The sequence below is a fragment of the Panthera uncia genome, assembly GCF_023721935.1.
Source record: "Panthera uncia isolate 11264 chromosome D3 unlocalized genomic scaffold, Puncia_PCG_1.0 HiC_scaffold_8, whole genome shotgun sequence".
Lineage (NCBI taxonomy): Eukaryota > Metazoa > Chordata > Mammalia > Carnivora > Felidae > Panthera > Panthera uncia.
In genome coordinates this window covers 20210081-20224596 of record NW_026057586.1, presented here as the reverse complement: position 1 = coordinate 20224596, position 14516 = coordinate 20210081, and the positions used below count along the sequence as shown (strand labels likewise).

Here is a 14516-nt window from a genome sequence, read left to right as displayed (position 1 = left end):
CCTATTAAACACTGTCATCTTTGGAAAACCTGTTTAAACCGAATCCAGCGGCCACTCATCCTGTGGGAAGCAGCTTTGGCCATCACTGTCTCCACAGCATAACGTTTTCCTACTGAGGGTACAGAGGTGGGTGGCCGTCACGCAAGGCCACCGCCTGGCACGGGGAAGCTCCCCGAGGCAGAGATCTGGTCAGCCTGCGGCATCACGAGCTGAGCCTGCTTTGCTTGGGAAGAAAAGCATCTGCCAAGAAACAATGCGGAACTGGGGAGGTGGGGTATGAAGACCAGAACAGAGCAGGAAGAGAAGAAACCCAGGGGTTCTAAGGCCGATTCCGCCACTGTCATTTCTGTCACTGAACTACTCTGACCCTCAGTTTTCTCATCTGGAAAATGAGAATCTGGGATACCCTCTAAGTCCCTCCGGGCTCTCAAGTGCCATGACTCAATTCTCTGCGCTTTGGGTGAGGTCCTAGCCAAATGTTTTATTTGTGTTGGGGTGGTATGAGAGGTATTTGGAAGGATTCCTTTTGGAAATATTAGGTAGTAAAGAATGATGGAAGGTCTAATTTTAAGTCTAAAGCAGAGCCCTCAAACCAGATCAATAGATATCTTGAAATAAACTGGATGCGTACACAATCCACCGTCCATCTGGCTGCTACCGCAATTACCTCTTCTCTTTCACCTGCCAGGACGTTTCCAGAGAAGAATGGCCAGGCTACACCCCTGTCCCCACACACCTACTAAGTAAATTCGCTGTTTATGAGGTTATAAAAACACATCATCGTGTCCTCAGAAAGGGCTGAATCTTCTAACCTCCAAAATCGTCTAAAAAAACAGTGTACATTCTCCGGCTCAGAACCCCTTTTAAAAAATCATGGAAACAACTAAAGAGCAGTTAAACACAATTTCCCAAATATCTTCATTGAGAACACTACAGGTGTTGACATAGAGACAAAAGAAGGCATTGAACACAGGGTCATGCTGCCTGGGAATAAAAAGGAAATGTCAGCGGGGAGAAGAATCTCACTGCTTGTAAGGTCCAGACAAGCTGCCTGTATTCGGTCTTCACACTGTAAACATCCCGTCTACCAGAGAAACACACTTGATTAATCTGACCTCCTGGATGACGCTGCGCAGGTTCTGATGTTGGGAATGAATCACAAACTGCAGATGAGAGGTCTGCTCCTGGAGAAGGGCAATCTCCATTTGAAGATCGTGGCAACTGGAAATGCAAAAGGAAAAAGAAAGAGATTTGCTGAGGCATGGAGCAGCTCATTTTACAGCTCATTTTTAAGCTGCCAGACTGTCCTCACACACGACCCTGTTACTGGGCATCACGTGGGAAAGACGCTGGGGGCCCCATATGCCACACAAGACACTGAAGATAAAGAGCCACAAAGCGGTTTCTGATGAGCTCAGACACGAACTTGAATGAGAATATCCATTCATGTCAACTCCCTCCTGGCCATCTGTGACTTCCCTCCCTCCAGAAGGTAGTTGAGTCAACCTGTATTGAGCCAGATGAAGCACTCACATATCTAACCTGTCGTGCCTATGAGCACCCACAGATCTAGAACTCAGTGGGATGCACAGATAATTATGTAAGGATAGCAGGGCTAGAATATGGGGGGCCAGGAATGCAGACTTTATATACAATGAGAAACCAATTTCTAATGATACACAGTTGGTGTGTGTTGTGGATTGACTGTGTTTGTCTTTTATTATTATCATTATCATTATTACTATTATTATTTCGGCTTCCTACTTTGGGTATTCTACCACCTATAAATAGAGCATAAAAAAAGGAAATTAAATTCCAGCTAATATTTTGAGTCCACATCAACCATTGTGAAAAAAAAATGGATGATGTTTGAATTTAGATTATTCATACTTTTCCAAAACTCCATTTAGGTAACTGGAACTGATTATACAGCTTTTGACTTGCCAATATTTTCTTCTTGCCAATATTATTTTAGTTTTGAGGCAGCATGCATTGTGGCCAGGTCACCAAGCTTGGAAGCACTGTGACAGTCCATAGCAGATGGAATAATCCCTACTTTCATTACTTTACAGGAATATACTTAAAGAGGTAAGTGAATATGCTTGGGAAAATAAGCTTTTACACAGTAATATATTAATTTTTGTAGCTATTAAGGTTTTATAGTTAGTAGCCACCACCAATGAGATTGCAATTCTGATTTTTATAGCGTCTACAAACATTGCAAAGGTCATGGACATTCATGTGACACTACAGAACATATTCTCATTTGAAAAAAAAAGAGAGTTTCATTTTGTTTCACATCATGTACTAAAACATTGCTTCTCAAACTTAATATGCATTGGAGGATCTTGTTAAATCATGAGGGAATCTTGTTAAAATGCACATCTGATCCAGCAGGCTGGGGTCGGGCTTGGGATTCTGCTTTTTCAATAGGCTCCAGGTTGTTGCCAAGGAGTCTGCCTGCCCATGAACCACTGAGGTTGGCTCGCTATCTCCTACTGTATAATATACTCTCTCAAAGCCAAGTAACTTGCAGGCAACTTGTAATATTTAAGACAGTCTTTTCATTGTTCCCCTGTTTTGCTTTTGCATGAGAGAGCTTTAAAAATAGTTTGTTTCACTGTAGAAAAAATTAATTTCTATAAAACTACAGAAGTTCTTGCATAAGTACCAATATTATATAATGTTAGCCGTTACTCTGTACTTATCCTATGGAATTAAATAATATATGCTATAAAAATACCATGCAATTACACAAAATATATGTAAAATGTAGTTCATTATTGTTCACAGCATAAAAATTGGAACGCTAAATGTTCATCAACAGAAGACTAATAAAACAAATTATGCTAGATCCATGCCATTTTTATTTTACATATACATATATGTTACAGAGATAGGCCAATAGACTTGACTTATATCAAAGATGATTCTGCAGAATTTTATAAAAAGGATGGTCTTTTCAACAAACGAAGAGACAACTTCAGTTGTTCTGAGACAACTCTACATTCATATTAAAAAAAAAAAAAAGAAAATTAATCCCGACCTCACCTCATAAGAAAAAGAAATTCCATGTAGATTGTAAATAAGCTGGAGACCCCAAAGACTTTAGAATATAATATAGAAGAACACCTTCATGAATCTGCAATAGGCAAAGGTTTTTTAAAATAGCACTCAAGACAGTATTAGCCACAAAGTTAATTTTGACTAGACGAAAATGAAAATCTTCTAGTCATCAAATGAGAGGGTAGAGGATAGCCTCAGAATATTGAACTGAAATGACTAATAAAGGCATGTACTCGGGATCTATAAGGACCACATCTACCCATAAACAAGACAGATACCCCAGTAGAAAAATTAGAAAGGGACTTGAAGAGGCACTGCCCAAAAAAGAGGAGTTTAGGACATATGGGGCAGAGAAGGCAGACAAAGGTCTGCCCAACAGCTGGTGCTAAGACTCAAAACTGCTCCGGTGAAGAGGGAAAACAGAGAGAAGAAGAAGGAAGGAGGAGTCACTCAGGACGTCCTGGGAAATAGCGAGAAAGAACTCAGGATTCCTTACAGAGGCAGGCTGGCTTTGAATATTTATAAACTGTTCACAAACCCATAAGAAAATTAAAAAAAAATATATAAACTTGTAAAAATGTTGAAGACCAGTATTCAAAATGGTCTCATTGTGTCCTTCGATGACCCAGAACTCAGACCAAAGGGGAAAAAACAATGGTTTTAGAAGATGGGGCGGGGTGGACCTTACGCTCCTCAAAATATGAAGCTCAGGAAATTTCTCCACCTATTCCATGACGGTGTTACCATAGAAGTCACTGTAGATCAATAAAAACCTGAAAGAGGTCTCAAGTGGAAGAAAATATTTCTAGCAGCATTCTTGAAAACATAGGGCTTTCATTTCAGGCTTATCTGTATTAATACATAGAACAGGGACTAATATAAATCAGAGAAATTCTCTCTTAGGATTGTCCAAATATGTCCAAATATGAAACCTAGTCACCCACTTAAGGTCTTCAAGTGCGGGAATATACTGAAATCAGCTGCCATTTGAGCTCCCTTTAATCTCCGCTCTTTATCTTTCAGTGAAAGCACTCAACCTTAATAAAGAGGTACTAACGCAAAACAGCAGGAAGAAAATATTACAAAGGCCAGGTCTAGAAAAGGATACCAAGCCCTAACAAATATCTGATTCACGCTCTGCCTCCCAGTGTCTCAATATAAATATAAAGTAAACGCTGAAATTAAAATACCTTTGAAAAACTTACACTGGGAAGATGCAGGTGTATTTTTCCCTACTCTTCCCACTGAGTACAACCAAAAACACAAGACGACTCTGGAAGGTGGAGAAGAAGGCAGATCAGCTCAAGACCTGAGAATCCAAGGAACAACACAATGTTGAGTTCTTTGGGTTTTCTTTTTGCCTCATATATCCCAGACTCGGAGCTGAAAAAATCTGCAGCCTGGAAATGCCAATGGGAGCAGACAAAAAAATGCCCCATCAACAAGAGAGGAAAAGCTTGGCCTTATCCTTTTGAGGAGGGGAATTGGGAATCCTCTCTGCATTCAGAGCACCAATCCTATCTTTAACTTGCAGAAATGTAAAAATGAATGGCTTAGCCTTTAGTAATATGGTACCATTATAGCATAAGTACTTGGCGAGAAGCGAACCCTCAATCGTTTTGATGACCAATGTCTGCCAATCACTTGGCCAAAGGAAATTTAATTAATGGAGAATTGTCTCCAGTGTGTCCATTCATCAGGATACTTTAAAACCTATCTTAGGGTTAACTTACACCATCAGAGGGCAACATTATTCAACTGCATTGCCCTCTACTCCAAACTTACAATGGCTTTGACTGAATTGTTTTCTGACATCATGTTATTCTTTTGTAGAGGATTTTTCTGAGGTACAGCTCCTGTGTTTCTCAAAAGGATAACTCTAAAATGGACCTTTGTTATATCACAAGGCAGAGGGACAGGTTGGAAAACTGCCTTCTGCTCATAGACACACAGGGGAATTAGGAAACCAGTTCAAGGGAAAGTCTCCAGAGGTCTCCAGAAATGAAAGAAGGTCAAATATCCTCTATAGCAAAATGAGAACAGAATGCTCTAAGAATTCTAGAACCCAAGCTCCCTAGAGGCTGTGTAATCGCTTCATTTAGAAACTCTGCTCTCTCCCTAAAAAGCTAAGAATGGATTAAATTAAATAAGGTACCTGGGGTTATTCTATCTGTCAACAGCAAAACACAATACATGCGGTGGTTTATTAGTGATGGTAGTAGAAATATGGACTCAACCTTGTTTTTAATGAGATGCTTCTGCCAAATCTCTTAACTCTCATTAAAAGTAACTGTAAGGGTTAGCATAAGGTATTATAATTATATGTTCATATCCATATACAAAAAAACTGTCACTTTCTCCTGAATTATAAATACCTAAAAGTCATCTTCTTTAGAGATGCTTTTAAAAAATTTTTTTATTAAAAAAAGTTTTTTTAACATTTATTCATTTTAGAGAGAGAGCGAGCGAGCATAAGTGGGAGAGGGGCAGAGAGAGAGGGAGACACAGAATCTGAAGAAGGCTCCAGGTTCTGAGCTGTCAGCACATAGCTTGACGCGGGGCTCGAACCCACAAACTGCAAGATCACAACCCGAGCTGAATTGGGACGCTTAACAGACTAAGCTACCCAGGCACCTGAGATGCTTTTTAATATTAAAAATACCAAGTTAGAACATAATGAATCTTTTCATCAAAATGGCAGAAAGTCATGGCACCCGTCAAACCCATCCTGCCTAAGGAAAATTTAATCACCCATACCCCCCTGCTCAGAGGAGCTACCACAGGCTATTTTTGGGGTAAGGGAAGACCACCGGTAGGCCTGGGAGTTGGTGCCTGCCAAAAGGCCATTGGTTAGGGGCACCTGGGTGGCTCGGTCGGTTGAGCTTCCGACTTCCGCTCAGGTCATGATCTCACAGTTTGTGGGTTCAAGCCCTGCATCGGGCTCTGCGCTGACCGCTTGCTCAGAGCCTGGAGCCTGCTTCGGATTCTGTGTCTCCTTCTCTCTCTGCCCCTCCCCCACTCACGCTTTGTCTCACTCTTTCTCAAAAATAAATAAATGTAAAAAAAAATTTTTAAAAAGCCATTGGTTAGATGACAACACAGGGGATGGTTAACATGAGCGATCTGCCCAACAGGAAGTAGTATTAGGCCAGCAGACTCTTTCCTCTGCAATGTGAAAGGAAACTACAGAGAATATAAGCCAGCTGGAGAAAACCACTGAGAAAAGTTAATAAATCATACAGGAAAAACAAAGAGCGAGGAAGAATGAAACTGTAGAACACCCATGACTGAATAGGAGCAACAAAATAATCTGGTTTTTAAAAACACAGTTGGTGCTGATGTGTGGTCCTCCTGTCTTCCCAAGAGATGCATCTTCTTTATGGCCGTATCTATCCAATCTTCACCTGACAGAAATCCTCTTATTTGTGGTAGCTTAACCAAGTCTCTATTGCTTTAACCAAAAGCATCTGACACCTACTGATTTCACTTTCTTGTCATTTAGCATAGTGAATACCTCTACACACAGACAAGTAATAAGGAAGATAAATATTTGTGATGCCTACACTCTATGAAAATTGCATGAGCTTGGATGTTCAAACACCTCTCTAGAAACACAAAACATCCATTTCCCTCAAGATATTTCTAAAACCTCCCTAAGAGCTTTCTGAGAATTCCTTATAACACCTGCTCATATATAATAGAACAGAAAGAATAGCTCAGTTTGGTTTTCAAAATGGCTACACTTTGGGCTCAAAGGCTGACAAAAACCCTATTGTCAATAAAAATCATCTTTAAAGAAAAAATATCAAACTCAGGTTGTCTGAACTCTTAACAGAAAGCACACAGTACCAGCCAGCAGTCCTGCTACACGGAAAAACTCTCGCAGAAAAAAAAAAAAAAGATACTCCACAGATTTACTTAGAATTATGAGTATATGTAATTCTGAAGACCTATGGATGTCTTCCACAGTATTTCCTTCATTCTCTACGAGATGCACAGTGCTGTACTTCACTCTCTTAGAAAGTCCCCTGCTGGGGCTCTATGCCTGTACACAAAGAATATGTGTAAATTAGTATTAGCGGTATTCCAGTATGTTCTGAATACGTATGTGCAATTGCCAGGGTCAGCCCAGATCTGGACTTCGGCATATGTGGTCCAATAAGTGGATATGAGCCAGACAGAAGGCAGAAGTTTATGAAAGATGAGAAGAGAAAGACAGTTAATTGGAAAGGAAAGAGAAAGAGAAAAAAAAAAACAACAAACCAAAGACTGAGAGAAAGAGAGAGATCTTTGAGTATATATTATTTTTTTAAAAATTTTTTTAATGCTTATTTATTTTTGAGACAGAGAGAGACACAGCATGAGCAGGGAAGGGGCAGAGAGAGAGGGAGACACAGAATGTGAAGCAGGCTCCAGGCTCTGAGCTGTCAGCACAGAGCCCGACGCGGGGCTCGAACTCACGAGCTGTGAGATCATGACCTGAGCCGAAGTCGGACGCTTAACCGACTGAGCCACCCAGGCGCCCCTTGAGTATATATTATTGAATAAATGAGAATAAAACTTTGTACATTCTGAGGTTCATAAAAATGCCTGCTATCCTAAGAAGCAACAGGTCCAGATGGGTGAAATAAGACCTTGAAATAGACTTGACTTTGAACATTATATTAGAACATATAACGACAGTGGCAGGTTTAGAATTAGAAGGGAAGGGAAGGGAGGGGAGGGGAGGGAAGGGAGGGGAGGGGAGGGGAGGGATGGGAAGGGAAGGGAAGGGAAGGGAAGGGAAGGGAAGGGAAAAAGTGTGAGGAAATTTTGTAGGTAATCAGTTATCACATACATGATGTTCCAGAGGATTTTTTTAACAGCAGTGAAATAATGCAGCAGCTGGGTGATATCCATGCTCCACGTCACCCCTATACTAAGGGCTGTACCCTGTAACAGCTTGTGAATTAGGGGTATTTGTAAGTCAGTCCAAAGAACTGAGAATACCTTCAGAGTAGTTCCTTCATTCTCTACAAAGCTGGGGAGCACCACAAAAGAGTCTTACAATTCCACTTGTAGGCTAGCCTGCTTGATGCTGGCTATAGCAGAGACCCACTGACAAAATCAGAAGCATCAGGGGGAATGAAAGCCTCAACAGCAGCCTCTTTAACACCCAGGGTAAACAGGGAGGGAACAGGCTCTTTCATTCTTCAGAAGGATTAACCCTGCACCAGTCTCCCTGGACCTCCAGGGAACCCTGCTGCTGATTCCCCAGGGTGGGGGGGCACGTGGCTGTTAATATTAAGCAATCTCCCTTCATCCTGCGTTTTCAGTCTTCCTGTCTCCTTAGAAGGTGGGAGCCTTCTGTACACTGGCCAGTGGACCAGCAGAGGAGAAAGGGATCAGGAACTGCTTTAATAGGAGGCAGATTTGCAAACCTTTTAGCATATGTAGCGTTGGATTGGAGTTGTAGCAGCTTGTTTTCCAAAGACAGTTTTTTTTCTAGCAGTGTTCTCTTTTCCTACGAGAAAATAAGATACAATTTTATTTCTCTGTGTGTGTGTGTATGTGTGTGTGTGTGTGTGTGTGTGTGTGTGTGTGTGTTTGCTAAGTCATTCTTGCAAACTGTTCACAAAAGATGCTTCTTATACTATTAGAAATATGTTTTGAGCTACAGAGTCAATTTCAGCTGTTACAACCCACCCCAGGGAGACCTGGCCAGACATTTTCCTGTGTGGTTTCCAAGTAGCTCGGTGACAGGTCAAGACAGGTTGTCTTTACTCTCCTCACTTGCCTGGAGACTTTTTGCTCCTCTTCCAGTCCATAACCGAAGTGTACCCAGCTCAAACTCCTGCCCCCCTCCAGCCCATCCCGAGTGCAAACTGCCAGCTCGTCTCTCTCTTGGCATTGGCTCTCCCTCTGTTCCACCTGCTTCTCCTACGTGAGACTGAGTGGTTGGTATCCAAGGACACTACTGACCTTATCTTCATAGCCCTACCTGCTCACAGGGCATCTGTCAGAAGGTAGAAAAGTAGCAAATGAATTTTTAGTGAAGGATCAAGGCCACAAGTGATAAAGTCACTTTCTAGTTAGAATATAAGAGAAATGTTGACATTGAGAAAGAAAAATGTAAAGAAATACCTTAATGCTACTGTTAAACCAAACTCTTTCCACTCAAAAGGAATATAACAAGTCCATGAGAAATCAAACTGGGACGGTTGTGTTCTTTTTTATATTGAACGGTAAGAGATTGGTTGACACTTTACAAGGCTGTTTAAAACCATTCTGGCTGCAATATTTACACGGGTAAAATACAAGGCAATGTTGTAGAGCAAAAATGCAAGTATCTTGTTGGACACAGACTGACCTAGTTACACTGTGACTATGTAATTTTTGCCAAGGCTTTAACCTTTCTGGGCCTGATCTCTGCGAGATTTTCCTGATCTCTGGAGAATTTCCCTGCGTTTATGACTTCATCGTTTATGATTCGATTAGAGCCCCGACTCTGTGAAGTTGCACGTTCATTTGTAGATTTCTGCCTGGTAGAAAAGAGAAGCCCACAGGTTATGGTTTAATTGCCTCAAAGCATATTAACCAGCCTTGTGTCTAACCTAGTCATCGATTCTATATTCCTTTTTTCAAAATGCCTTTTAATAGCCAGTTTCTCAAAATCTTTTAAACCAGCTTTACCATTTTATTGGTTCCTTATTAATGAATAAGTTGAGCAAAACATCTGACATATATTCATTTTATATTTGTTTGAGTCATGTTTCTTTTTTTTTCAGTCATGACTCTTTGAACTTCCCTGAAATTGGGATAATACTACCTATATTGAAATGTTGAGATAATTGGAGATATTATATGTGAAAGGTCCACATGCTTCTCGGACATATGTTATGACCTCAGTTTATAATCTGAAGGTGCCAAACACTTAATATCTTATGTGCTATTATTTTTAAAATTTGCATTAACTTTTTTGGATTTTTCCTGTAGCATTCCTGCCACATATGGAAATTTCCCTTGTGTCACCTAGTTGTGTTCAAATTATTTTTGAGGGATCACAAATATGCCTCATAATCTTATTGGGATACTTGGATCATTAAAGAAACACATCACTGATAATATATTTTGATTTTGTAGGGAGGAAAATGGTGTTTAACAAACATCCTAAAGGACTTAACTCTCAATGGATCTTCATAACCAGAGTTCAAGCAGACAAGACAACTGGACAACTAAATGTTCTGCAGTGGCCAATGCTGCAGCATGTAGTTTGGGCTCTTAATGCTTCCTCTCTAACAACACAGAAAATCATACCGCACTGGTTAGCACTTTTTCTCAGAGTGTCCTCTGGAAAAGGAAAGGAGTTCACAGCGCCACCCAGTGGACAATCCACTCTTCTCAAAAAAACGGTACCTCTTGGGAGCTCAAGAGTTCCCTCGTCCTATTGATCAAAGTGGAGTAGACACCAATTTAAATAATTGCCATATGTTAACATCTAAATGATTTAGGAACCGCGTATATCATTTTTATCTGACGCCAGAGAAGACGGGGGCATAATGGAAAGCATTTTGAACTGGTAACTGGAGGACAGTGGAAATCGTTCCTTGCTCCCACTGTCCTCGTTTATAAAATGGTGATGAGGAACTAGGTGGTCTCAAAAGCACCTTTGAGCTCTAAAATTCTAATAGAGCTAAATCAATGACACTGGAAAACAAATATGATGCAACAGAATTGCACTGCTAGCAAAAGGAACATATGCCATATTAAAATGTTCTTATTGGGCGTTTTTGCTGGCTTATCACTATGTTTATGGAATTCATTCTCACTGCATTCCTGATTAAAGTGGGGCAGATGGTGAAGGTTTTAAGTAATGTGTTCATTACCAGCCCTCATACCACTAATGGCTACTTACTGGAGCAGTGGCTTGTTCAAGTGAGTAGAAAATGAATCCTTCTCCAGGGGCCACCCACTACCAGGGCAATATTTATCAACCTTTGTTGGGGGTGTTCACTTTTAATTTTCATTTCCTTTTTCTTTTCGAACTCATGTCTTTTCCCTATTAACACAAAAGTCTAGAGTTCCGTCCCCTCTCATTCTGATACCATCCCCCCCCCCCCCGAGGAACCCTTCATCACAGTCTGTTTTCTCAGTAACCTTAAATCAAGAAGATGGTGCCAAGCTTTGTTTCTTATAGTTTTATTTATTCACTTGTTTGTTTTACAAATATAACACACCTTGAAACTAAAAATATTTTTTAAAAACTCCTGCACATTGCCCTTCTGCTCCATCCCCAACTATCTCTATCTCTCTGAGATTCCAATAGGCTCCACTCTAGGAAATCACTGAACTAGAATATTCTAGAAGGCTACTGCATGACCATGAACCATGGGCATCCTGTCCACTTACTCTGTCACAGAGCACCTAGAGACAGACCACCATTATGGTTCGATATCAAGATAAATGCTAGACTATCACTTCTCAAAAATGCCTGCCAGTATCTAAGCTAATCAACTTTATTCTGGAGTACATTCCCCTACCTTCAATAGGGGTTTCTGCCTCCCTGGGGACCCCTAGGAGAATGAATGAAGAGAGATGTGGGAAGTTCCTTGAGTCCCGCACAACACAGATGTACTACACTGCAATCTCTACAAAGAGACTATGTCTGGTTCATTCACAAATAGATATCCAGCCTCAAGCTCTGACTGTTACATGTTAAGTCTTCATATGTTTGCTGAATAAACAGTCAAGTGAATATAACCCAGAATTCTGAGATGAACTCACATCCAGTACAGATTTCACGGGGTTTTCTGGAATTATATTCTGCTGTTCTTTTGTTAATTTTCTGAGACTGACAGCTGGCCACTACACCTGACCCAGTGTTACTGGGTATGAGGTGATCACAAGTCCAAATTTAAATGAAAGCTGGTTAATCAGCTCTGTTTGCATTCCAGAATTGTCTTCCTTTCCTAAGTGCAAACATTCTTTGTGATTAGTTTGCTGAACTATTTATTACAGGATAAATATTCTAACGCTACAAAGTATTCATCCAAATGTTAGTTTGTTCAAAATATCATAACTATAAACTGTCACACTGCCTGCAAACCAGCTGCTTGAGGACATTCTAGCCCAATGTATCTGGCTACGGTAAAACATTCCATAACCCACCCCACAACACAGATGAGCTACGTATTAGTATTACCAGATTCAGTTAAATTTGGATTTATTCAATTTTTTGTGATTGCCTCACAGGAACTCACAAGTTCAACCAAACTCAGTGTTATAAATTAAATTCTTGGGAAATACGTAGAAAAATTAATCAAATTTCCTTTGGCCAGACACCTGAATATTGAAATGTGATTCTTTTGAAGTGACATTTCAAAAGTGACATCAACTCAAGCAGACATAAAACAGAACAAGGCTGAGAAGAGAAGAGGCAAACCAGGGAATCATTATAATAAATATAAAACTTTATTGGGCAATATTTACCAGAAGTCAAAGTCTATATTCTTTTTTTTTTTTTTTTTTGAGATTTTATTTTTAAGTAATCTCTACACCCAGTGTGGGGCTCGAACTTACAACCTCAAGATCAAGAGTTGCACGCCCTACCAACTGAGCCATCCAGGCGCCCCCAAAACCTATATTCTTATCTACCCCAAATTCAGTTTCAGGAAGCACAATTTTCTATTGGTTTGTTTTGCTACTAAAAACCCAGTATTCCTTGGTTTGTATTCTAAATTCTAAGGAATGCATAATTAAGTTTATGTGCTCACCTTTTGTATATATTTAGAGTGCCAGCTACTCACAGGCATACTGCATAAAATTTTTAATAATTTTTGTTCTGTCACTACTCTTCCCTAAGTTGTCTCTTATGGAAGTTCCAATTTCTACAGAATGTCTTTTCTTTTTTCTTTTCTTTTCTTTTCTTTTCTTTTGAGAGAGAGGGAGCATGGGAGAGAGACAGCAGAGAGGGAGACAGAGGATCTGAAGTGGGCTCTGCCTTAACAGCAGAGAGCCAGATGTGGAGCTAGAACTCACGAACCAAACCCTCGAGATCACAACCTCAGTGGAAGTCAGATGCTTAACCGGCTGAGCCAGTCAGGAGCCCCAGAATGTCTTTTCTTAATGTGAATTCTATCTGTCCTAATACAGCCATAGAATTTTACAATCCTAAAGTGAACTCAGATGGCCAAAAAATGGATACTTCACTGAGTCTAATACATAGAATTAGCCTATAGCGATCCTCTGTATTATTACTAGGAATAGGCGGACTTTGCGGTCATTTCCATTGCTTCCATTCCCAGCCTCGCCTGCTTCCCCTGTCTAAGCCATACATACACTCAAGAGAGAAAGTAACAGTGATATGAGCAGTATCTGTAGAGGTCAATCCGTGACAGTACAGATCATAGTAAGTGTGTAAGGGGAAAAACCAACATTATTGGGTACTTTCTAAAGTCTCAGTAGTGGCAAAGCGTACTTTCACCTAATGTCTTACTTATTTTAGTGTTATTTTCTTACATTCTCTCCCCAGCCCTGTCAGGAAGAATCCCTTTAATTCTCCATGGGCTTACCTTTTCCATCCTCTGTACAAGGTTCTCCAACTCTGTGATTTGATTATGTTTTTCTTCAAGCTTTTCAGCAACTTGATTCAGATTTTCAACATGTTGTTTCAGTTGTTGTTCCTTTTCAAGTTTGTTAACCTTTGGTCAGAAAAACAACTGTCAAATGATTGTTTTTATTAAATTTATACAGATATTATCTCCCTGTATAATTTTGAGTAGCCCCCAAAATTTAATAATGCACACGTGATTCAAATTAGTGTTTTGAATTTAGTGTTTTCCTTCCAAATAAACCTGATGGGCTACAACAACACTAAACCAATGTAGACTTAATAATATACTAGAATGTTTACATTTGTTACCATAAAGCATGCTACCAGAACTGGTATAAAAAAGAGAGATACTAATGTAAGAAAAGTGAAATTTTTGACTTTTCCTCAATGAAACTTATCTACAACAAAAATAAATCTTACAGGGGCATCTGGGTGGCTCAGTCAGTTGAGCATCCGACTCTTGGTTTTTTGGCTCAGGTCATGATCTCATAGTTCGTGGATTCGAGCCCTGTGTCGGGCTCTGTGTCGGGCAATGCAGAGCCTGCTTGGAATTCTGTCTCTCTCCCCCCTCTCTGCCTGTCTCCTGCTCGTGCTCTCTCTCAAAATAAATAAGTAAACTTAAAAAAATCATGTATGTTCAAGTAAAAAATGTTTTATTTTTAATCAGAAAGTGTCATAAAAGCAGAACAGTGATTCCCCACTGTGTTGGGGGTTATTCCCCAGGCTGACAGCAGGGGTTATGTTAGAGATCATAGATGTGAAGGCTTCATCTGGCTCACTTGCCAGTGTCTCAGCTGACTCCTACAGACATGCACACACACACACACACACACACACACACAGAGTCACTGTTTGTTCC

General features: G+C 40.2%; 1 protein-coding gene across 2 annotated transcripts in view; it reads right to left on the bottom strand.

The window, feature by feature from the left end:
- Positions 1-14516, bottom strand: part of CCDC68 (coiled-coil domain containing 68) — a 51356-nt gene that overhangs the window by 15165 nt on the left and 21675 nt on the right. The window contains exons 7-9 of one of the 2 annotated variants that reach the window (XM_049619977.1): positions 13617-13745; positions 8487-8569; positions 1116-1221 (exon numbers count right to left, since the gene is read on the bottom strand). In XM_049619977.1, coding sequence (XP_049475934.1) covers positions 1116-1221; positions 8487-8569; positions 13617-13745 — 318 coding nt within the window. Of the gene's footprint in view, positions 1-518; positions 1222-8486; positions 8570-13616; positions 13746-14516 lie in introns of those variants that run through there. The other variant, XM_049619978.1, reaches the window with a different exon arrangement.